Source organism: Macrobrachium nipponense, chromosome 1, assembly GCF_015104395.2.
Source record: "Macrobrachium nipponense isolate FS-2020 chromosome 1, ASM1510439v2, whole genome shotgun sequence".
NCBI classification, from domain to species: domain Eukaryota; kingdom Metazoa; phylum Arthropoda; class Malacostraca; order Decapoda; family Palaemonidae; genus Macrobrachium; species Macrobrachium nipponense.
Genome location: NC_087200.1, coordinates 157850808 through 157875313, shown reverse-complemented (window position 1 = coordinate 157875313; position 24506 = coordinate 157850808). Strand labels below are relative to the sequence as shown.

General features: G+C 35.7%; 1 protein-coding gene across 23 annotated transcripts in view; it reads right to left on the bottom strand.

Moving 5' to 3' along the window:
- The window catches only part of LOC135219782 (E3 ubiquitin-protein ligase lubel-like), a 238943-nt gene that overhangs the window by 8986 nt on the left and 205451 nt on the right, over nucleotides 1-24506 (bottom strand). For 22 of the 23 annotated variants that reach the window (XM_064256842.1, XM_064256838.1, XM_064256836.1 and 19 more), the window contains 14 exons: nucleotides 23359-23421; nucleotides 21923-21973; nucleotides 21034-21603; nucleotides 20222-20562; nucleotides 17110-17355; nucleotides 16477-16674; nucleotides 16166-16303; nucleotides 15668-15805; nucleotides 15097-15186; nucleotides 13167-13297; nucleotides 12693-12797; nucleotides 10861-10972; nucleotides 10456-10613; nucleotides 3083-3251 (listed from right to left, as the gene is read on the bottom strand). In XM_064256842.1, coding sequence (XP_064112912.1) covers nucleotides 3083-3251; nucleotides 10456-10613; nucleotides 10861-10972; nucleotides 12693-12797; nucleotides 13167-13297; nucleotides 15097-15186; nucleotides 15668-15805; nucleotides 16166-16303; nucleotides 16477-16674; nucleotides 17110-17355; nucleotides 20222-20562; nucleotides 21034-21603; nucleotides 21923-21973; nucleotides 23359-23421 — 2510 coding nt within the window. Of the gene's footprint in view, nucleotides 1-2794; nucleotides 2961-3082; nucleotides 3252-10455; nucleotides 10614-10860; nucleotides 10973-12692; nucleotides 12798-13166; nucleotides 13298-15096; nucleotides 15187-15667; nucleotides 15806-16165; nucleotides 16304-16476; nucleotides 16675-17109; nucleotides 17356-20221; nucleotides 20563-21033; nucleotides 21604-21922; nucleotides 21974-23358; nucleotides 23422-24506 lie in introns of all 23 variants that reach the window. The other variant, XM_064256834.1, reaches the window with a different exon arrangement.

Below are 24506 nucleotides of genomic sequence, written 5' to 3'. Positions count from 1 at the left end.
CTTTTAACAGATGGACTTCTGAAGTTCACTCTCAGCAGTGACTAACACAAGCAAATTGAAAGAGGCTGCGCAAACAGTGGACAAAATGTAACATTTTGTAAAATAAAGGTTTGTATGATATACAACGTAAGTAAACTGTATCAAGGAAAATCTCTTACATCTATGATATGAATATAAACAGTTAATAAAAAACATTTAAGTAAGGGAGATAACTTACGGTGTTTTTAATGGGTGACACAACGAAAAAGTTTATACAGTTTATAAGTGAGTAAACATGAGTATGAACAAACTACAGAACGTGTGCGTTCGGAGACCACAAGCCTCCGCCAAGGCTAAGTAACCCAACCCCACCGTCATTTGCCCCTTTCTCCCAAAACACTACGTTTCCATCTATAAGGAATATGACAAAATCTTACCATAAACAAGTTCAGACCAGAGCCAAAATCGTAACCCTTGGTGGAAGCAATGAACAGATGTGACAGTTTTGAACACATCTCTAGTTCGCTCCAACCACCAAGAAGGCCTCCTCTTCTAAAAAGTTACATTTCTATTTTTCCCAAAATCTAATTATAATCGTATGTTGCCAGTTACAAGGTACAACTTTCTCTGAATTTTTTCAAAAACTCTACCCATAAATATTTGTCATTCTGACAAATAACAAATCGAATAAAAACAATATCCTTGGCAGAGGTGACAAATGCAAAGCAGTCAAAGGTTAAAAAAGTTTGGGATTACAGAAAATAGTGCTATCCGAGATACACTTACCAAAAACCGAATAACGAGACAGAGGGCAAAATAAAACTAATCAAAGTAGTACTGAACTCTGTAGGAACAATTACTTATCTATACACTGGCTAGTAAGCCGGCTTCAGCTACAGACTTTATGATGGAAACCAAATAAAGTATTTATGACAGCACTGTAGCATGTTATATGTTCTTCAAGATCTCAATAAGCCTGTTATAGATTGTACTGAAATTTATAATCTGGGAAATAGCACCTTTTATAATGAATCTGATTAAACAGTTCGAGGTCAACTGTTCAAAGACCAGTTCTTCGAATACAAGAGCTCGAAACTATAGCTTTATAAACCAACAGACTAAATGCCAGTTGTTCGAAAGCTAATTGCTCGAAACGAGATAATTCTAAAGACTGTTCTTTAACTATGAAGTACTCTTTGTATACGAACCTACGCACCTACATTTTTATCTTAAAGTGCAAGCCCTCAAGATGGACCTATATTGCATAACTAGTGAAGAAGGAAAGTGGAAACTGCGCTTTGAGGTGTCTTTTGTACATTAAAAACACCAATGAACAGCAAGATCTTTTGGAAGTTTGAAATATGTAAAAACTATATATTGTTGCGAGACACTGGCTTGAGTTAAAACGCATTTTACTAAATGATCTACACTGAGTGATGTATTCATTTGAAGACACGCCCACTGAACGTTCATGTGGAAGCAGTCGCTACCCCGTTCCTCTAGATTTTCGCCACCATTCCTCTAAATTTTAACATTAATCATGAAACTGCAGCAAGTAGGTCGAAAAAGTCCTACCAAAAACAGACAATGCCACTGATGGGTGGCTTAAATGGAATTCTACGTCATTTACCTATATACTACTAAGAATTCCTTACTTTAAAAATTCGTAAATGGAATAAAAAAAAGAGAGCAAAAATTAAGTAAGGCACTTATTGAACAATATGCAACGAGTCTTATGTCAGGTAAGAGTAGAATATATGACCTGGATTGTACACATCGACTACAGACACTTGTTGCAAATATCACCAAACCATCAACATTTAGAAGAATATTATCTACAACGCGCTGCGCACCCTTTTTCTTGTTAATGATGTATAATTTGTAGAGACTTTTTTTTTCTCTTTTTTTACAGAAACGAATGGGCCTCTTTCTCCTATATTCAATTGGAACATGGGTGTTCATCGACTTTTTAATAATAATAATAATAATAATAATAATAATAATAATAATAATAATAATAATAATAATAATAATATAAAATAATAATACAATAAAAATAATAATAATAATTTGTTTAGCTCTTGGGGACTTGATTATTTACTGCTGAAATAGTTTCGAGCAATTACCATTCTAATGAGTAACATTTGACTAACTATCAAGTGAGAGATTTGCGAGCAACTGAATGTAGGTTAAAAATATTTAGCAATTTACTAGATACCTTCTATAACAGACTGAAGAATATTAGCTCTGATTACTTGCAGAAACTGATGTTCACTCCCTTGATATGTACCAGCAAGTGTAATATCATTCAATGATTGAGTAGAAAATGTTTGCAGCATTTTGGCAAGCCCAAATTACAAATGCCCACAAGTATAGAAATGTTCAGATGTTAAAAAATACCTGTACTGTGATGTTGTATTATATAATGTTCACTTACTTTTAAATATATATGTTTCTTCCGTAGATTCTCTGCTCTAAAAAATATTTGTTAAGTATAAAATTAATCATCCCATATAAAGTAATATGTGCTCACAGCAATCGCAAAATAATAAAGAAAAAACATCAGATCTATCAAAGGATTTAATCAGCAGTTCGTGCATTCATGCTTACAAATCATCTGTCTCCTCAGTGCAAAAACGAAAGGCAAAAAAGAAAGGGAGAGAGGGAGAGAGAGAGAGAGAAAAAGACATACAAGACAAATCTTTGTAGATAGCATGCTTCTAAAAGGTAAGAACAGCACAGCTAAGATAAAGACATAACAAAACTAAGAGGTGACTGCTAAAAATAGGAATATATCTATGACGAGGTTTGACACCTTGATGAGTTTGTCCCTGTATAACTTCTCGGACTCCCACCGTCTGACGGGGACAGGTTTGCCGTTTCTCCGAAGACAGACTCGCAAGTCGGCCTCGTCAAAGATGCTGACGGGATCAAGTTTGTGTGTGTTAATCTTCTCAACCAAGTACTCCGTGTAGTGCAACCTGAGAGAAGGAAATAGTGAAGAGGCAACAGAAGAAGGGAAGGAAGAAAAGCGAAACAAATATTACCCCTTCGGCATGCAGCCAAAGGTGTAAGAGGTACCATGACATTAACTCGCTTTTACCTCGTTGATTCTCTCCAGAAAGCCTTGTTGTGTGTCCTCCTTTCGTCTTTTGGGTGGTTGCAAATTATCTCTTCGAAGAATAAACCTCAAATCTTCTTCGTCCATGAGTGGTAGCGGGTCTAGATTAAATTTAAATACCAACCGAGCCAAATACTCAATGTAGTGTGTTCTGTAAAGAAGGAAGCTGGGTCTTAGAGTTCTTAAGTTTCGATCTTTATTCTGCGGAACGATGAAGGAAAGCAAAATGGAAGGGCAAGCGAGTTACCTTAAGAGTAAGTCATTCCTTCTTTACAAAAGACACTCCAGAATAAATCCTACTAACAGCCCTACAAAACTCTATGAAACAGCCAGCATTCTTAAATGCAAGAGTCTGCATCATATACTCTGAAAAGGAGAAGTAGAAAGAAGGTTGCTCGGGAAACATTTTTTTCTATAAGATTAGTCTATACTAAAATAATTATAGTCAGTAGACAAAATAACGCATGCAATACAGTGATCATACATTATTTTATGAAATATCAAACGATCTATTCTTTGCCAACATGGAAAACCAATTATTAATGAATAAAGAACAAAGATTAAAAACAATGACAGTATCATCGCTTACATTCTAAGGAAAGTGAAAAATAAAATAAGCCTTAACTCTGAAATGATCCGAAGACAAGTCACGTAAACATACTACGTATTAGAATACTTTCATTTGAAAATTGAAACATTAACAGAAATATTAATTTTAATTTCTCACTAACCAAAGAAAAGAAAATCACTAAATAAACACAGGTGAAAATTAGAAAAACAATTCTAGTCTACATACAGCTTTAAATAAAGTGAACTTTAACCAATCTATCTGCAAAAAAAAAAAAAAAAAAGTGTTAAGAATCAAGCTTCGAATGTAAGATGTAACTTTACTATTCTCGAGCCTATATATAACTGATTCACTTAAGGTAGATTCTCGGATGAGCCTTATTCATACGAGACGTTTGTTTGGTGGCCACTGATTGGCTGGTACCGGGAGGTAGGCAGCTCCCAGCCAATCAGCGGCTGCCAAACTAACGTCTCGTAGGCATAGGGATCACCCAAGAATCTACCTTAAGTGAACCAGTTATAGTAATGTGAATACTAGGAGGAGACTTGTGTTACGAAGAGGATAAAGACCTTATTCAAGTTGAAGAGACTCTAAACCACGGTATCAAGCCTCCCATTCTGGGAAGGTTAGAAAGAAGTTCAGTTAAGCAGCCTCATGTCAGTCTTGAGTCCAGCTGTTTACAACAACTCACATGGAAGATTTTCAGTTGAACCAAGAACATGCCAAGAAATATTACTATTTATATTACTACATACCAAGTAGCTTACAATATTAAAAACAAGAGAAGAAATTCGTTCAATTAACTTTAAACAATCTCAGATATTTATTTATTTATTTTTTTGTAAATTTTCATTGTTATTTATTTTTTTTAATTTTAGGGATGGCTAATACTTAAAAAACTTCTTTGAACAGAGTGCAGCATATAAGATGAATTAAAACGCAATTTTTAGCTATAAGCCTGTTCGTGAAGTATAAATTAGTTCTTTTAACTTTTTTTGTTACACTTAACTGACTTTCCTTGTGCGATATAATTTTCTAGAGATAACCCCTGACATCAGAAAAAGAAAAGAAAAAAGGAACTATAGGAAATCAGAAAATATTACTACGTGACTTATCAAGTATATAGGAACACCATCTTGTTATCTATTCCCTCAGTCACAAGTTGAATGCGGCAATTCACTCCTTAGACCTTTAAGGATTACATGTATCTCAATCTCCAGCCTTTACAATGGACAAATAACTCCTTGGGTCCTGCCTTATGCATTCGTTCAAATGGACAACTACAAAATACTGTATTGAAAAATAGATACGCTCACTACTGTACGGAGTGAACGTTCCAACCTCAAGCAGTGCAAGATTTCCAAACCCCTCATACCCAAATTCTAATTAAGTAGAGCTGATGAATGACTCATGGATAGTGCAATATCTATTCTGAATGACATATATAGGACGAATCAACAACATTATTATTATTATTATTATTATTATTATTATTATTATTTTATTATTATATTATTAATTATTATTTTATTATTATTATTATATTATTATATTATTATTATTATTATTATTATTATTCAGAATATGAACCTTATTCATATGGAGCAAGTCCACAGGGGACATTGACTTTAAATTCAAGCTTCAAAATAACATGACGTTCATCGAAAGAAGTAAGAGATGATAATACGAAATAGAGAAAGAGATCAGTTATCAGTTAACAAATAAAAAAAATAAACATGAAAATGTCAATAAATTACTGAAATACAAAAATTCAAGCGAAAACGTAAAGTATTACTACTCTAAAACGATTCTCCTTGGATTAAAATACAAGGAGAATTGTATTACGGCAGTAATACAATTCGCTTGAATTTTTTGAGGTTCTAGTTGCACAACATCCTCAGGGAGACTGTTCCACAATTAAACGGTGTGAGGAACTGAGAGTTCGACAGCGAGACACACTTACTTCACATTGGTGCTGCTGTTTAGCAAATCTGGTTTCTCTCGGCAGGAAAAGAGGACCAGGGATCAATCGAAAATGTGAAAGATGTCTGTTAAAATACAACTTATGAAAAATTGACAAACAAGAGACCATCCGTCGATGGTCCAAGGCATAACTATTACTGCTAGGAAACAAAAACCTACTACCACGAACCACTCTATCTAAAAAAGACAAATCTCTGGCAGAAGCAGACATCCTCACCGTAGAACAGCAGTCCAGTAAAAGGAGTACAAATGACTTAAAACAGTTTGCATTGATTCTATCACTGTTATAAATATATGAGGCCTTAAAAACAATACTTAACTTTCGTGCGGCATTTGCTGAAACTTTTATTGGATGTTTCTCAAAAGTTAAATGTTAGTCTAAAGTTACACCTAGAATAGTTAAAGCCTCAGGCTCAATCAGCAAAGTTTCTTCCGCCTTGAAGGGGAGGCTGGGGTGGGAAATCTGTACGAGATCTGCAAATCAATAAGGTTTTCGTTTTACTGGAGTTCAGCCTCATACCCCACCAAATACACATTCTTGGATCCAGTCCATGTCCCGATTAAGTATTGCATCATTGGTATACTAAACAATCATGTTTTCCAGGCCAACAACCATATCACTTGTATACACTAAAAATAACAGTGGGCCAAGAACACTGCCCTGTGGAATTCCAGACAAAATAGGTCTAGGTTCACTAAAGATCCCGTCCACAGCAACTCGCCGGTACCTACCTCTAAGGAAATCTTGAGGTAATCCTAAAATATATCCACCCGCTCCAAGTGGGTATCTAACTGCTTCCTGTATGCATATTGACTATCAGCTAACAATCTTTTAGATTCCATATACATATATAGTGGTTTAAAAATAAGTTTTTCAGCAACCTTGGAGATCACAGGGAGAATAGAAATTGGCCTGTAATTCCTTAGTTTCCTCTTCAAGGAATTGTTGTAATCTCTGTCGGCTGTATGATAAGTTCTATTGTGTGTAAGTTCTATTCGCAGCACGGCAAGACTCAACAAAAATGGTGTAACTTCATTTGAACGATTTTGCTTCCATGTGTTGAATTTGGTCCGTTTGTCATGGTAGGCTCATCTACATGTATCATCAAACCATGGTTTTTCATTTGTCTTAAATTTGATGACCTCTCTAGGGACATCTTATTTCATTTAATTAACTTCTGGGGATCAGGATCTAATATAGCAACTGACAAAATTCAATAATGCGATCCCAACTGGCTCTGGATTTCAAGCAGACAGTTTTTCCAATGGAGGAATCAGGAATATACGGATTGACAGATATGTCCATCTCAATGGAGCAATGATCAGAAGTGACTATATATTCACAGACCTTGACTTCACAATAGCTGGAACACTGTGAATACGGGGTCTAATAATTACCAGAAATGTGGGTGGGTTCCTCAATTAGCTGGACAAAATCAGAGGATACGCAAACTCAAGAGCAGATAAATATCTGAGATAAATTTCTAGCAGAAGCAGACATTCACACAGGAGAACAGTATTCTAGTAAAAGAAAGACATATAACCTAAAACAGGTTGCATAGATCCTATCACTGTTATCAATATATGAGGTCTTAAGTACAATACCTAACTTTCTTGCTGCATATGCTAACACTTTCATTAGATGTTTCTCAAAAGTAAAACATGAGTCAAAAGTTGCAAGTATGTATAGTTAAAGCTTCAGACTCATTTAGCAGACTCTCATCTGCCTGGAGAGGAGGATGGCGTGGAAAATCTTTATCAAATCTGCTCATTAAGAGTGTTTTTGCTTTACTGGAGTCCAGCCTCATACCCCTCCGACTACGCCATCTGCTAATCCGCTCCATGTCACAACTGAGACTCTGGCAGCCTCATTTCTCATAAGTGGAAACTTTACTACAACCACAAGTGTTGCATTATTGGCATACTGCACAATCTTGTTTTCAATGCCAACAACCATACACTTGTATATACTAAAAATAACAGTGGACCAAGAACACTATCCTGTGGAAGTCCAGACAATAAATAGGTTCACTAAAAAAATCCGATCAACAGCAACTTGTTGTTGCCCAACTGTGAGGAAATCTTCAAATATTCCTAATGGAATGACCAGCAGAGTAGTGTTTCACTCTTCTACTGGCAAATCTAGTGAAGCTTTATCCTTCTATTTGTGCTGTTGGTGTTCCATCAATCTGATGAATATTAATACAAAATTATGTTCTACTTTTGGTTAAATAATTTATGCAGGATAGCCAAAGATGAATGGATTCCTTTTTAAAAGGGCTATGCCATCATTGTTCAATGCATTTTGCTTAATAAAGGCTCTATTTTTATTGCTATAATTCCATACAAGACCTAACTGTTTGACAACTCCAGAATCAGACTTCTTCATACTTGTTTTACAATTTTTAAACTGATTTCCTCACTGGCTTCTACAATATTCATCTAGATCCATATCTACATGAAAATTCTAATCTGACAATCTCAAAAGCTTAAGAGGTACCCCATTTCTCAACTATTTGTCTCCCATTCTCTCACATCCACTCAAGGCCATCAAGGACTACAATGCAGCCCCTTCCTAAGGTGTTCTGATGAACCTGCTGACAAGTAGAGTACTATAATTACAGGTTTAACCTTCCAAAGAAAAATTCTCCCTGCGCTTAAGTACCCTCAACAAATCTTCCTCTGAATCCTTTGAGAAAGCTTCCCTACAGTGCTGAACTATCGAAACAACCCACCACATTGTGTTAGTAACCTGCACTGATTTAGCTCAATTGGCGTAGACTATAGCCTAGCGATCATTATGTTTCTCTTTTCTCCATGATTTAATCAAGTACAAACCAGTTACAAATCATCCAGATGGATCACTGAGGTTTTCTTGCTTGCATCCTTTTCAGATTTGGCATAATTAACGAGCATGTGCATTTACCATTCTCTACCGGCGCTTTGTAAATGTATCAACTTGCGTAAATTTCGTATGGACCTTAATGCCAACACTTGTTTGTCATTTTTCTAACATCTCATCACTTTATCTCTAAGGACATTATAGCCCTTAGGCATAAGGAATCTACCGAATGGGCCCTTACATCTGTCCAGAGAAGGACTTCCTCTAGTTTAAGATAACACTAAAGAAGTTATAGTTTTCCTCGCTTTATGCCAAAATAGACTTTTATCTGCTGACCATGTCAAACGTTCGGAGAATTTGAAAATTAATGCTAGTTCTCCTCCTTCTACCCTAGTGACATGTCCATCGAACAGCTCAATTCAATTCTACCGGCCCTCAAAGTGCCTCACGTTGGGATACACATTATGCCATTTCCATCCTCCCTTGATTATTACCCTACTCCAAAAGCTCCTCTACTTTCCTTCTCTACTCAACAATATATGCAAAGCTATTTTGTTTCAATAAACTCACTTTTAGGCCAAGTTTACCACACTAGCTGGCTTTGAGCAATCCTGAATCCGCAAGCAGTCTGAGAGAATTAAAGACTGAAGTACAGTACCTGCTTGTCTAAAAGGACCAATCCTCATCGGCCGTATGAACACATTTCTTGAGACAAATTTCATGTTGTACATACAAGCACTCCCTTACTCCCTTGTAACTTCGTGCATATGGATCAGTACGAGACCAAAGTTTTTACTGAATAGGAAGCACGAGAGATGTAAAATCTGATCCTATTCCAGGGTGGATGCCTCACAGGAGGGATGTTTTTTTTGCCTTCTGCATCAACAGCTTAATTTTCTAAAGTAAGTATGTTGCCCCTAGTGAACTGAAGTACTAGGCTAAGTAAGACAGCTATTTGAACAATATGCACTTAAAAAGTGAAATCAATTCTTAAAAAATATAACTTTTGTACATTATAATGGACAAGACGCAACATAACCTGTATGTATCCATTTGAAAGACGAGTGGCCTATCACACACTATGCACAATTACAAACAGAAGTTGGCTGCCACATTCTATGTTCACATCATTCCTACAAACATTGGCAAATAATTGGCAAAATGTATAAAGTAATTTCTTAACCCTTAATTTAGCTATGATTAATCTAGTAATTAAAATTCTTCCTGTAACACATTTCTGTTTGATAGCAACTTCCCAAAATGTAACAAAACCTTTAGTTAACCCATTTACTGGTACATCTGTTAGAAGTAAAGCTGAAACTTTTGTTGTTTCTAGTAATGTAACTGATATAATAATAAGACTATAACCCTCTAATGTTGTTGCAGTGACTGTACAGCTTGATTTAAAGCTATGATTTACACGACAAAGTAAATGCTTATGTTAAAACTTTCACTTTGCATCTCCACATCTTAAATTAATTAGTCCTGTAGTAGTCTTTGCAATTAAAGGACCCTTTACTTCACATAAAAAAGAACAGACATTTACTTTATAAAAAAATTTTCCAATTTGAATTGTGAGTCAATACCGAAAATTACTGAAAACTTCTAAAGTAGTTAGTAGCCCTTAACATTTGCACAAACAAGAGTAAAAAATATATTATCTCTAAAATTTTCTACTTATTTGAGCTAATGGTGAGGCGTAATAGATTAACTTTGATCAGTTGGAGCTGAAGTGAATAAACTGGGTAGGTTCACGAGAGTTCTTCCTTAGGGCTCAATGGTCTATTCAAGCTAACAAAAACAGAAGTGGACCAATGGAAAACTTGAAGATTCGATTTGAAGTTCTGCGTACAGAATTTATGCATAAATATCAGCCACAAAATATATCAAGTCCAACAGATCATTCATGAAACATGCTAATTTTTTCCCGAAAATCTGATGAAAATAATAATGAAAACATACTTGCAAAGTCCAGCATAACCATCAGGTACAATTCGTCCACAGATGTCATCCTTCAGACCATCAGGGAGCTCCTTCTGCTCCTGCACCAGGCACGGCACCCTTTGTCCATGAGAATCCCTCACCTGGGGAGCCTCTGTGTCATAGCTGATGCCGGCATCCTAAAGGGTTATTCAATCAGTATAACAAACATTTTAGTACTTGATAACCTCAAAAGTTGAGCTTCAATGAGAGTGATTTTTCTACAATATTCCACAATGCACAGAAAAACTCTTGAGCATTAATAGGCAATGTAAAATAAGTTACGATAAGACAACAATTTGCACAATGCATCTGATCAACTTTATGAACACAATTACTTAAGAATAAATTCCTTTCGCCCATTCTTGTATTTTAGTCTTTTCGTACCTTCAGTAGGTTCTGAAGTTGGTGGGGTTCTTTATCTCTCAAGTAGAAAAGGCAATTCCGTGGGTGATGAGCATGGAGACCCAGACGCTCACAGTATGGTCCGACGGGGCATCTAAATATATGGTAATTTGAACCTTATAAAACACTGTTGTGAAAGAGAGCTACAGTGTATCTAAAATATTCCCAACCTTTTTACTCATAATAATAAAGAAACAATGGTACATTGACTAGCTAAGATGAAATACCATAAAACATAATATTTCCTGGTTGCAATAAATTACCATATATGACAAACAACCAAAGAAACTATACAGACAGAAAGAATCAACATATTACTGAAATATGACCTTGAAAAAAGCCAAAGGTTGAACTTATTTAATGAAAATATTCACTAACCCAACGTACCTATGTACTAAGTTTCATATAATTCAGAGATAACTATTGTAGAACTGTGAAAAAATTAATTGGGCATGACCTTGAAACCATGTCAAGGTGAAATAATAATATTTGGAAAAACAAACCAAGTTTCATTATAATTAGAGAGCAGTTGATCTTAAATCTACCTGGCGACTTTGAAAGACTTGCCAAGGGAAAAGATAATTTGGGAAAAACAAGCACCACTTACTAAGAAACCTTTATATAAAATGCATTAAACCCAGAGAAAATGAAAATGTTGACATTGAAACTGATTTGTGACGTTGAAAAATGGTCTAAGGTAATAAAGATGGAAATAATGAATGGCCCATGAAGCAAGTACCTGGCAATCGTCATCAAAATCAGGGAATTAAAATTTGGCTATCAAAGTCTGAGCTTTAAATTCACCAAAGACCCTAAAAATACTTATATAAAAACGCATTTAGAGCAAATGATCACCAATACCAAAGACACATACTGTACCTGTGACATTTGATATAAATCAGAGTAGAATAAAATTTTGACTTTTAAACTAACCAGTGGCCTTGGAAAATAGGTAAAGGCAAAAGATAACATTTAAATTGACCCGTGATCTCAAAAAATAGGCCAGAGTAACTAAAATTCAGGAAGAATACCAATTACCACAAAGTACCTACCAGCCAATTATTATCGAAATCAGAGAAATTCGAACATTGAAAAATAATTTTGGCTTTTAAACTGACCGGTAACAGTAAAAACAATTTGGGTTAAAACCTTTCAACAAATGTTTTCAACAATCACGAGGAGATATGACCTTGGAAAATTGGAAAAGATATATACTTTTAAACTAAACTATGGCCTTGCAAATGCACTAAGTTCTCTAAAATTCAGGAAAAATAAAACTAAACTGAAACTGACCTGTGGACTTGAAAATGTGTCAAACATATAGGTAAAATAAACACCAATCCCCAACCTACCTATCAAGTTTTATAAAAAATTACAGAAAAACAATAATCTTGATAAGATTTTGGTCTTTAAACTGACCTGTTTACTTGAAAAACAGAAAATGGTAAACAATATGAAGAGAAAATAATCACTGACTCTCAGGTTTCATCAAAGTCAGCAACAAAATTTGGAAATTAAATGAACATGAATAATGGATGAAGGTCCAAAACTTAGGCAACCAAGCATCAAAATCAGGCAATATAGCTCTTAAAAACTGACCCATTACCTGAAAGAGAGGCACTATTCAAAAACATTTTGAGAAAATTACCTCTGACAACCATGGAACCTACAGACTAAGTTTCATAATGTGAAAAAAAAGGAAAAAAAAAGAATCTTTTTTACCTCAAAACCAGAGGCGTTTAAAAATAAAACTTTGCTTTTAAATTGACTTCTGACCAAGTGAAGACAAATATTCAAATAATAGAAGAACTTACTTGGAACCTTGGCGGAATGGTTGTCCACAACCTGAGCAGAATTCATATTTACATTGGGTGCATGTGAAATGCATACAGCCTCCCTTAGCTAATGAGTAGGTGAATCTGGAAAGGAAGGATTAATTATAGTAACACCATAACGGTAAAAATCAGACAGAGGGAAAATAGATCATATAACAATAGTATGAACTTATTCAAATGTCCTTTTTCAGTGAAATTCTGAACTGACTTTACATGAAATATATTCCAATTAAATTTGAATTAAAGAGATTGCAATGTAAAAATAAAGAAACTTGGGGTATAGTGATCATTATTTTATTTTTTGGGCGGTTGGGGTCAAGATAAGAATAAATGAAGAGATATCACCCGTGCAAAACCTCAAAAATGGCAATGGTTCACAGAACAAAATAAACAATGTTCTCAAAAGCTACAGACAAAGAATGACAGTATATTGAAATATTCATAAAAACTTACTTGCACTTTGGACAAGTAATGCCATTTTCAGCCAAATGCTTGGCTACTCCCTGAGCTTGTACCTCTAAATCATTATCAACTTTCCACTGCGCAAATGCCTCGCATGAAATGCCTTCGTGTGCCGGTTCCCACTGTAAAGGAAAGACAGCCACATGACGGAAAACCACAAATTGGGTCAAGACTTACAACCTTAGATGCCTAAACTTATAGCTTATGTTAATAAATAAAATTTTCCAGTACTTTCAAACAACCTACTGCCTTAAACACTCTTAACATATGTTGACTACATATACATAATTACTAAGGTCGAACATGACCATGGTAGGAACAGTAAGTTATTCCCCACTTTGGCAGACACAGGTGCCCAAGTGTGTGCAGTGGGACCCTCCCTATTTTCATTAAATAATGTGTGACCTGCACTGCTGCAACACCGGGCTGCTGGCAAGAGGGACGTTGACGGCATACCCCTCAAGTGATGGGATCAATCACCTGCTGAATCAAGCATGAAGGCATTCCACTTTGCAGGATGTTCATTTCATGAAGACGGATAAACACGTCTACCTTTCATCAACAGCCAATAAGGAACTGGGCCTAGTACTAGTGAAATTCCCTCATCACAATCGTTCCGTGGCCTTGGTGGACGTAAATGAGCCTAGTGCTTTCACTGTCACAACCCCAGCAACAACGATCACTATGCCCCCAACCCCGTGGGGGGTTAGTGCCGTCAGTGAACCCCATTCGATGCAATGTAGGCGTTACTTAAGTTTCTTTGCAGCGTCCCTTCGGCCCCTAGCTGCAACTACTTCCATTTCTTTTACTGTACTTCTGTTCATATTTCCTTTTTACCATCTTACTGTCCACACTCTCCTAACAATTGTTCCATAGTGCAACTGCGAGGTTTTCCTCCTGTAGCACCTTTTAACCCTTTTACTGTCAGTTTCCATTTCAGCGCTGAATGGCCTTAGTTGCCCCAGAACTTGGCATAATGACAAAAATCTATATAAATCAAATCAAATTAAATCAAACTATGCCTCCAAAACTCAAGAAATGGTTATTGCAACATTTTAATCCTCCATAATACACCAACTAATCTATTAGAGACAACTGCCATCTCTTATTAGTTTGCTTACGAAGGCATTAGGAAGATGTAGTGAGTACATATTCAGAAATATAGCAAATTATAAAAATGCCCTTTAACTTAACTCCACATCTGCTCGCTCTCTCTCTCTCTCTCTCTCTCTCTCTCTGAATTCAATTTCTTGTAGCTTAGGTAGTGCTGTAGTACCACTTATTGTTACGTTCCATGTGAAAACTGAAATGCTTAGCATATCCAAACTGCTCTCACATAAGGCAGGCGATCAATCCTAATTCAATTTGTTATGACACTTTCACAGACATAATAGGATTTATTTCCCTTTCGGACACCTCATACATATCAGGTTACTTTGAACATTCAGTTTTCATTGCATAACAAGAATGTTGCGATTAACATATGCAAAGTGAAACTTATACTAAAATAAAGGTGTTAGGTATAATATCAACAGAAAAAACACGAGGAAAAACATTGTACGTAACTCCAACCAAGAACGTCTACATCGCTGGCCCAGAAAGGTAGTAAGAGAAGAAACTGAATGAAAGCATATATAAGTTGGATGGTGAATAGCATAAGGAAGTACTAGCTCACTCAAAATGTTTTTTCTGTTGAGTATACAACTGACTATTTTGTTGCGAAGCGAGATTCCTCCATTGCACAAACAAATATATCCTCCAATTCTTCGAGAAATGATGCAGAGTGACAACCTAAACATTTTTAGAAACTTGATAAGATCTCTAGAATGACATCATATTCTATGAAATAGTGTTTATACTAAGGACAGCAATCCCAAGTTCCTATTATATCACTTCCACTGATTTATAAATTAATATTTACCGTTGCACGGCAGTGTGCGCATGTAACATCTTTGCAATCTGGACATATGAGCTTCCTTGCACGTGGATTCGCAATAAACCCAGATGAACACTGTAAAGGAAAAGTAAGTAATTAGTAGAAGTCTGTAATAAAAACGGCTTGACTGACGCAACATTTCAATCCTGCATTAAGGTTGGGCTGATTCCTGGTCTAGGCAACAAAGCTGCACATACTTAGTACAAGGGGGAGACGATACCACAAAGGGGTCAACACACAATCCAAGTTACTGAGAAGAGTAGTGATAAATTTCATATCCCAAATTATGCTCAGTTAACCTTGAATAACTTTATTACATTACAAAGCAACAAATATCAAGGCCGCATGTCCATTTTATACAATAACGGAAAATATGAAGCGATTCACTCATACAGCACATGCAATATTTATCAAATTACGGAATGAAAATCCTCTTCTACAAAAGCACTTTTGAATGTAAAATAAACATTCATAAGCACACAACCCCAGAGTTACCTCTCGATTTATGACAAATTCAAATGCAGCTCACAGAGTGCATATCTGTTGTTATTGTTACCTTGTTGCACCAACGGAAATTAGGATCCTTCATGAGTGTCCAGTCCCTAAGTTTTCTTTGGAACAGTTCGTGGGTCTCTTCATCAATGATGTTCTTGAGTAAGATATCCATATTGTTCAGGTACTCATTAGCTATTTCCTGTAGTAGAGAAAAGGTTGGTAACAAGAGAACAGGTTGAAATTGCGCTTTTGCTCTGCTGAAACCTTTGGCTGTTATCAAACAATATTTAATTTCATTCCACATGGCTGTCCATTTCTGTTATTCTTCATAAGATGGTATCTTATAAGAACATTAGGTTATTGATATATATGAAATAATCTATAAAATACGCTAGGCAAAATTATATTAAGTAGCTACTGTAGTACTATGTTTAACAAACAAACTAAAAATTAATAAGATATCTATATATAAGATTAAAATAAAACACGCCCAACACCCAATACATTGCTTTTGCTTTCTCTTCATCGAAAAATTTTCAGTTCAAAATAAGTGTTTTACCTCACATGCATCTAGATCAGGTTCATTACAAAACGGGCATCTGAGATCACGTATATTCTTGGTCTTGATTTGGAAGGTGAAGTAGGTTTTGGCGCATTCCCGGCAGCATCTGTGGGTGCACTGTAGCATGGACACCATCTGCCGACAGAAATGTCACAAATAAGTGAAGGCTATGAAACAATAATTGACCTTTTTTTAAATCTCATATATAATGACCGAATTATTCTATTTTTTTAACTTTCACTGGCGTAATAGCATCTCCCTCGCTCCTACTTTGAATGTTTGTTTGTATCTCTCTTGCACACACTAACCTTTCCCATGGGATACTTCTCGGCACACAACTCGCATTCTTGCTGTAAGAACTGGATAGCTGTGTAGATGGAAGAGCACTCTTCAGCAGCTTGTATGGAATCGTACTCATCGAAATTGAAATTCATAAGCTGGGCCGCCAACTCTGCTTTCTCATAACTTCCTGCTTGTCCCTCAGCCAGTAAACGTCGTACTGTTCGCTGTTAAAAGATGTATACTAGAATTAGAGATGTATTAAAACAAACAGGTTCTATAATCCTACTGCAACGCGATAATATGAAAAATGAATACGAGCTACATATGGACAACAAAAAAGAAACCATCAAGAAATAAGTAATTACAGCAACCGCAGGTTTTATATAGTTTAATTATTGTCTTATCTTCTCCATTTCATCAAAGCAGAACTATGAAATCATGTTTAACGAGCATTCTTTTGTCTAAGACCTCTTCAAACTTTCTCATATGAAACCACATGTCATTGGGATATGTACTTCCAAGCAGTGGTGTCATAACTTATAAAACAAGGAAGTACTATTCAGCAATGAACATATGAAATTATAATTCTATGGAAAATAAATAACAAAGACAAAATCGTATTACTCAAAACTGAAAGAAAATTCAAAAGCAGAACCTACATCAAATTTCAACTGTTCATATTCCCTTGAAGGTGGTCGTTCATTTGTAGGAGACCCCTGCAGGACTAAGAGGGGTCCTTTTGGGGGCTCCTCATCCTGAGGGGTTTCTGGAGTATCTGGTCGAGCTTCAGTGTCTTCTTCCATCTTCGCCTCGAGTTGCTTCCTCATCATTTGAATCTGTTCTTTCAGTTCCCGCACTTCTTGGTAATCCGGTTCTTTGCTGTGACGGGCCTTCAGACCCTCAATCTGGCATAAGGACAATTCAGAAAGATCAAGTTTATTTTATTTTATTTATTTCTGAAGCTTAAAACATTTCGTTCAAGAATCAAGTTTGGGTAACAAAAGGAAAGTAATACTACTGAGAAGGAAAACAATCTGAAAAATACAAATGGGCTACCTTCAAAACATATCTGCGGTCTATATGCTGGCACAAAATACATGGAATGAATGAAAAGGATAAACTACTTTATAAAAAATAATAAAAAATCTCTGTTGATGACGTACCGTAACTGAATCAAGTAAAAAAAAACACTTCATCCAAAACTAGTATCTCTGAAAACCTACAAAACTTGTACGCCACTGTCTAGAGGTCTACATCTTGAAAAATAAACATAGCTACAACGAGAAGAATTCCAAATGTTACTACAAAATTATTCCATTATTAAACCATGTTACGTGACTATAATAAAGATTAGGTGTCATGTAATCTAAGAATACAAATGTCTAACTTTACAATAATCTAAACATTCAACAACTAAATCCTAAATCTACATAAAGTAAACTATAAAAAAAAAAAACTAGACAACATCAGATAGATAAATCAACGTCTGAAATATGAGTTCAAAAACCTACTAATGCCTTGCAAACTGAACTGACAATTCGCTACCAAAAATAAAATCTAAACGCTAGTTTTCACAATAAGTAACTTAAGCTTAAAGAGAAAATGAAAATGAACAGAAATGAGATTTTAAATAATGAATTACAGTGAAGTATTTTCTTGGTGCAGATTATGATCCTAGAATATTAATGCAATAGAAGCACAAAAGTGATTAACAACTCCCCATTTCAAGGGAAATTTGTTCAGTAGAAATATGTTGTCCTCAAACTTCTACAAAGAACGCGGCTTCGTATCCAGTCCGTTCACTGCCAGTTACAAGAACAGCGAAGGACAAGTTAAGAATCACTAAGGAATTAATTCATTTCCAATCTGTACTACACTTCACTCTGTGAGTTATCAAACAAGATTACTTTAGACACCACAATCACCTAATGTATGAAATCATCACTGCTATAAATAAACAACAGTCTCTTCACTACGCTACAAGAAGCATAATTTTGTATTCTTTACAAACCTGCAAAAGAAGTTCGGGAATCTGGAGCTAAGTAATACAATGAAAATGAAGATAAAAATGCAAATGTTGATGTAAACGCTCTCCAAAAATATTCAATATATAGTATCATATTTGTTTGTCTTGATCAGATACCAGTATTACGGTATGGTATAATCAGTGATGAATAAACATTAAAAATTCATTTATTCCAAAAAACACAAAACGCTAAACAAAACAGCCCTATCCAGAATATCAGAAAATGGCTGCAATTTACCTTGGTTATCTTTACAAACAGTTTTTTAAATATTGACCTCACACCTTACAGATACAAAAGCAATATCACATTTCTTGAGACATCACCAGATCATAACTGTATGAAACCAGCCTTTCCCATGGTTATACTAGTATGCGAGCATAACAGTAAAATCCACATCTAAAAGCTTGCAACGTAAAAATAAACATCCATCCTAAAGTAGCTATTGCGTCACAATATCAAGCACGAAACCAAAGCATCCTAACATTGCTAACTTGACTTCTCTCTCTACAAATTAAGAAGCAATTTTGTTGAGCTAATTTTAGTAAGAAAATTTTAATGATGAATCAAGTTGTATGTTCCATGTGATTAAATCAACGATAATAAAAAATGACTTAATCTTACGAATGCACTGAATAACAAATCTGTAGTTTTAAATGTCTGATAATTTTTGAGAAATAACCTTCCATTTGTAGGTGAAAATGGGCTGTGAAATAAACGATTGTCACAGTTTGCAACTGCACAATTCAAGTGCTTTAAAATACAACACAAAATTGAATTTGCAGACGGTTACAATTTACAATTTATGCTTTGTTTTTCATAAAACTCATACTGTATACGACAACAATAAGAGCCAGCATGAGATAACATTTTAATGAAGGCCGAAGCTGCTCTGTCAGCGCAATGCGTGTCGAAAGCCTAATTTCTTCATTAATACAGATTCAAGAAACGGGAAGCATTGATCTGTGACTTATTAACAGGTAACTCATCGTTTTTTCCCTACTATCAGCATTGCAATACATCAACAGAATTGCTATTTAATTACCGTAACATAATCCAGTTGCAACACAATTCTTCATCTTGACTCTAAGAATACTGAACAGTCAGTAAATATTTGTTTTCGGCTAGATCACTGATGTCGACTGCAGAAAATACCGTTGACCTACTTCGAGAAGTCAATCTTATACAAGAGTACAACACTCTCTGATATAAGATGCTGCAAACACTAATGAAAACAAGATATCTGAAACGCAGTATTTATCAGATATATGTTCATGTTCAAGCGATGTAAACTACTAAATAAGATATACTACATGTATGTAAGAAGCGATGAGTTACCGTACTAACAGTCTTGTTTACTAGAAAAATATTAATTACGATAGTAATATTCTTGTTTTTCTGTAAATATCCATCTAATAATGCACTCATGCCCAATGATAAAATGATCGAGATGAACTCAGAGTCTAAAATTGACAAGCATCTTGACTGCTGATTAAAGTAATAAAGGATATGAACCTTAAAGCTGTTATATAGAGAGTTAAACGTTGACCAATATCAGGGCTAAATTCAGGAATAACAAAAACAAGATTTTCAGCTTCTACCAATATAAATCTAGATAAGTTTTCACTACGTAATAACACGTGATTAAAAGAAAAAGTCTCATCTCTAAACCCTGAATTTATCTGAAAGTCAGCAGGAAGCACTATTAGTTAGTCTGAAGCAAAAAGAAGCATTAGCATGGTGTTACCTGTACCAAAAGATTGGGTACTTTAAGCCGGTCATCTTGGCTCACCATCTCAGCCTTCTCAGGTCCTTCTTCTTCAGATTCACCGGAAGAACTTGTGACTACTGATTTCGAAGTGCCCTCTGTTGTCTTCACCATTTCAATGATAGAATAAGATTTGTTGTCAGACAACCTGGATGTTTTGCCCGAAGTTTTGCTGACAGTGCTGTAGTCTGCTGACGGTGATCTCTCTTTCGAAGGTTCAGGTACGGCAGCTGGGGTGGGAGAGGGAGTGGCAGCAGACGCAGCTGGTGCTAAGTCATCTCCCGATGGAGATTCAACAACATCAGCGCGACTTGAAGTTCCTGAAAGTAGCACAGTTAGTGTGAAATTGCGGCTGAATGCCGAGGGTAAACATGCTAAACTTTCTTGTAACTGATACTTGTTAAACACTCGCTTTCGAACATACCTTTACGGAATAATTCAGAGGAATAATTCATAAATGTGTCTAATTAAAAAGTTTTTGTTAAGGCAGCAATGACTCGCACATTTCACATATGAAGAGAAGTACTTCGGCATAAGACATTATATGTAATAATCATTCCTTGTCAACAATAAAAGCTAGATAACTTTATGTAAACGCAGGTCGAATTTCTAACTTCTGAAGCAGTTTATTTCACATGTGACAAAGGTAACGATGACTTTCTTTATGAGCCGAATGCGACACAAGACAATAAGATATCAGCTCCTATAATCTCTTAAAGAAAGTTATGCTTAAAAACATTAATATGCTTCTTGGAAATGACTTTTTCCTTCCAGCCAAAAAAGCTTCCCACCTGCAGTTGCACCCCCATGGCTTCTACTCTTCCTCCTCCTTCGTCTTCTCCTTCGTGTACCTGAGGTCCCACTTTTATTTTCGTCTGAGAGCTTCTCATCCGTTTTGAGGATGACCTCTTCATAATAAATGACTTCCTCCTCATCATCATCATCGTCATCGCCTTCCTTGGCATCCCTTGTTGTTGCAACCGAGGCATCAGCTGTCATTTCCCTTTCTTGAGCGCCTGCGTCACTCTCCTCCTTAACCTCAGCCATCGACTCATAATCATCGGGAGGGTGCTTATCCGAAATAACGCCCTCGATCTTAGCACCAGCTTCGTTGTAGTAGTTTTTCCCCGTAGCTTCATTATAATAATTCTTGACACCAGACTCATTGTAGTAAGTATTTTGTTGCGCGGCATTGTAGTATCCATGGGGTGTTCCTGGGACACTGTCAGTAGTACTAGATTGAGACTCCTTCGATTTTGCCTTTGCGGTAACCTTTTTAGTCCCTGTAAGGTTACCCAGGGCTTTGGCCACGGGTGATGATAGTTGTATGACATCCGTGGGGTTGAATGGCAAGAAGAGATCTACAAGGAAGATGTCATGCAAAGCAAGAATGATGGAAGAGTCAAGAAAAGAACTCAAATATAGATTCCAAGAGCCTCAATGATAACAGATTTGCTTAGTGCCAACCTCTATAAGCAGATACGAATAAAATACATGAAAAATATCCGGGGGAAATCTATCAGGCTGAATGAAGAAGTAAAACAAATGCAAACTACAGAGAAAGTATATCAGACCAGTTTCAAGGCTGGTTTTTCTGAAACTCAGAGAAACACTCTTACCTATATTACCATAACTACAAGCCAGTCCTTATGAATCAAAAACTGTAGCAATCATACTTACTTCTGGAGGCGGATCGTGAGACTCTGGATTCGGTTCTCTCACTCATTTCCTCTGAAGATGAAAATAACGAAGAGATATAAAGAATTTAAAAACACAAAATACACGTCAAAGCGAGTTTAGTCCGCGATAACATGAAAAACAACTGTCACTAAGACATCTCTCAGTCTTAAACACTTTCCTGACAGACAAATCAACACAATTTATGATGTTTTCTTATGAAACCGGAATATATAGCCGGAAAACATAGTTGCAGTAAAAAAAGAAAAAAAAGAAAAAGAAAACTTTAATCTTACATGCGCCGGCTTTTCAAAGCATATAACACAATAAATAAAACATGGGTTGAACAGACAGTAGACTTTTACAGAGCCTGGACACTACAAGTACATACATAACTTCACTGGATAATTGACTACGTATATCCTTAAATAATGAAATCCATCATACTTCAAATAACAATGAATATATATAAGCAAAAACTAGAGCCATTACATTTTGGAATGTACTGTCATTAAGAAGTACAATTTAAACATTTATCATTTGAATATACAAATGAAGAACTTACATCTCACGGCTCGGAAATCTTTGGAAAGATGTAGTATATTCACATATATCAAATATCGAATGCAGATTAGAGCGTAAAATATTGCATGGACAAATTTTCAATTATCGACCCCTTTTTTCTTGTTTCGGACAACTTCAATTAGAGACGGAACTACAAATGAATTTCCTGTTCTTATTCCTAGCGAAGCACTGTACTATCTATTCATAATATGAACACCGTAAAACGGACGAAAGTTTCTTAAGATGAGTTATCAGTTAAGATCTCAAAAAGTACTGCTTACGCGAAAGAGGCCAATATTCGCTGGCTCGATCTAAACCCAAATGACCAAAAGGAGTTTAAAATAAAAACTGTGCTATAAAACTAACTGCATAACTGGCAAAATGGATAATTCTTCTTTTTCTTCAGAGGCTAAAATGTACGCAAATCACTTCAGTTTAGATTGTTGAGGTACACAAAAATTCAACCAGAAATAGAATAATATATATATATATATATGTGTGTGTGTGTGTGTGTGTATGTATATATATATAATATATATACGTAGTATATATAGGCATACATACATACATAAACACACACATATATATATCAAGTATTAAACAAGGAATTAGTGTATGTCATTACAAAATAACAAATTAACATAAAACAAAAATCGAGAGAGCTATTATTCTCAGAAGCAGCAGAGAGAGAGAGAGATGAGAAGAGGAAGGAAGAGAGAGAGAGAGAGAGATAGAGAGAGTTAAGAGAGAGGAAGGAGAGAGAGGAGAGGATGAGAGAGAGACCGAGGAGGACGATGAGACGAGAGAGAGAGAGAGAGAGAGAGAGAGAGAGAGAGAGAGAGAGAGAGGGTGCATGATCACCTTCAAGGACTCACCTTCTTCAGGTATTGTGTCTAAAGTTCGAAGGTGATCCTCGTCATCTGAGTCAGACACAGTCACTATGGGGATGTAAGTAGAACAAGTAAAAGAAAGGTAAGTGAGCAGAAATGAGTAAACAACAGAGCATTTTAGCTTTAATTGAAAGTTAAGCTTCGACTACTTAAATGCAAACATAAATCTTATAAAGGAGTGAATTAAAGAAGCAAAAGTGACAGGCATAGCAGAATCAACAGTATAAAGTCTTTAAGTTTTCAGTCGTAAGTGTTTAACACATTTTTTTAAGAATGGCTATAGACCGTTATTTCATAAACTTATCATTTGGAAATGAAACATCAAAATCTGAAATTGAAAAAATTAATGTGACATAAACATCTCAACTATTCCTACTGCTAAATTACAGATCCTCTCAATTTTAGAGAAGTAAAACTGACTGATGCTCAGATTAATCAAAGAACCACTACTACTATGTTTGCAGATCCACGATTCGAAAGAAAACGTAGTACTTTAAAATGCTTATATGATGTCCATTAAGCAATGAACTATTCATATCATGCATACAAACACTCCTCAGATAAATAGGATCAAGTCATACGAATCTGCAATGAGAAGGAATTCCCACTTTGCTTTGCAGTGACAGCATAAAAGTTCCTACAGAAGGAATAAATCCTGAACATCATAAACGCTGTATCCGAAAATCCCTGACGTCCATTTTAGTCAGCTTAAGGGATACATTGCTTTTATTGCTGTCCTTTAACCTGCAGTCAGCGGTCAAATCAAAGTCTCCTACAACTGGATTGGTGTTCATCTTATAACTTACGAATTCTTCAACGGATGCATTAACACGTTGCCACTTTGTTGATATTCCATTATCAAATAGCTCTATTTTTAATATAAACTTGAAATAAAATAGTGTCAAGGACAAAAGCACGAGGGAAGCGTAGTGTCAGATTGAACCACGGGCAAGTTGGCTCTTTCTTTCAGATACAAATGTGAAAGTCAAGGAGACCTATACTTAATGTTGGCTCAATAACACACCTTTGAATATTGAACTGCCATCTAAGTCACACACATGTGCATACACGTGTATGTACGAAATTCAAGTAAAAATGTAATGCAAGTACTGAATGCGTATGACACACATTTT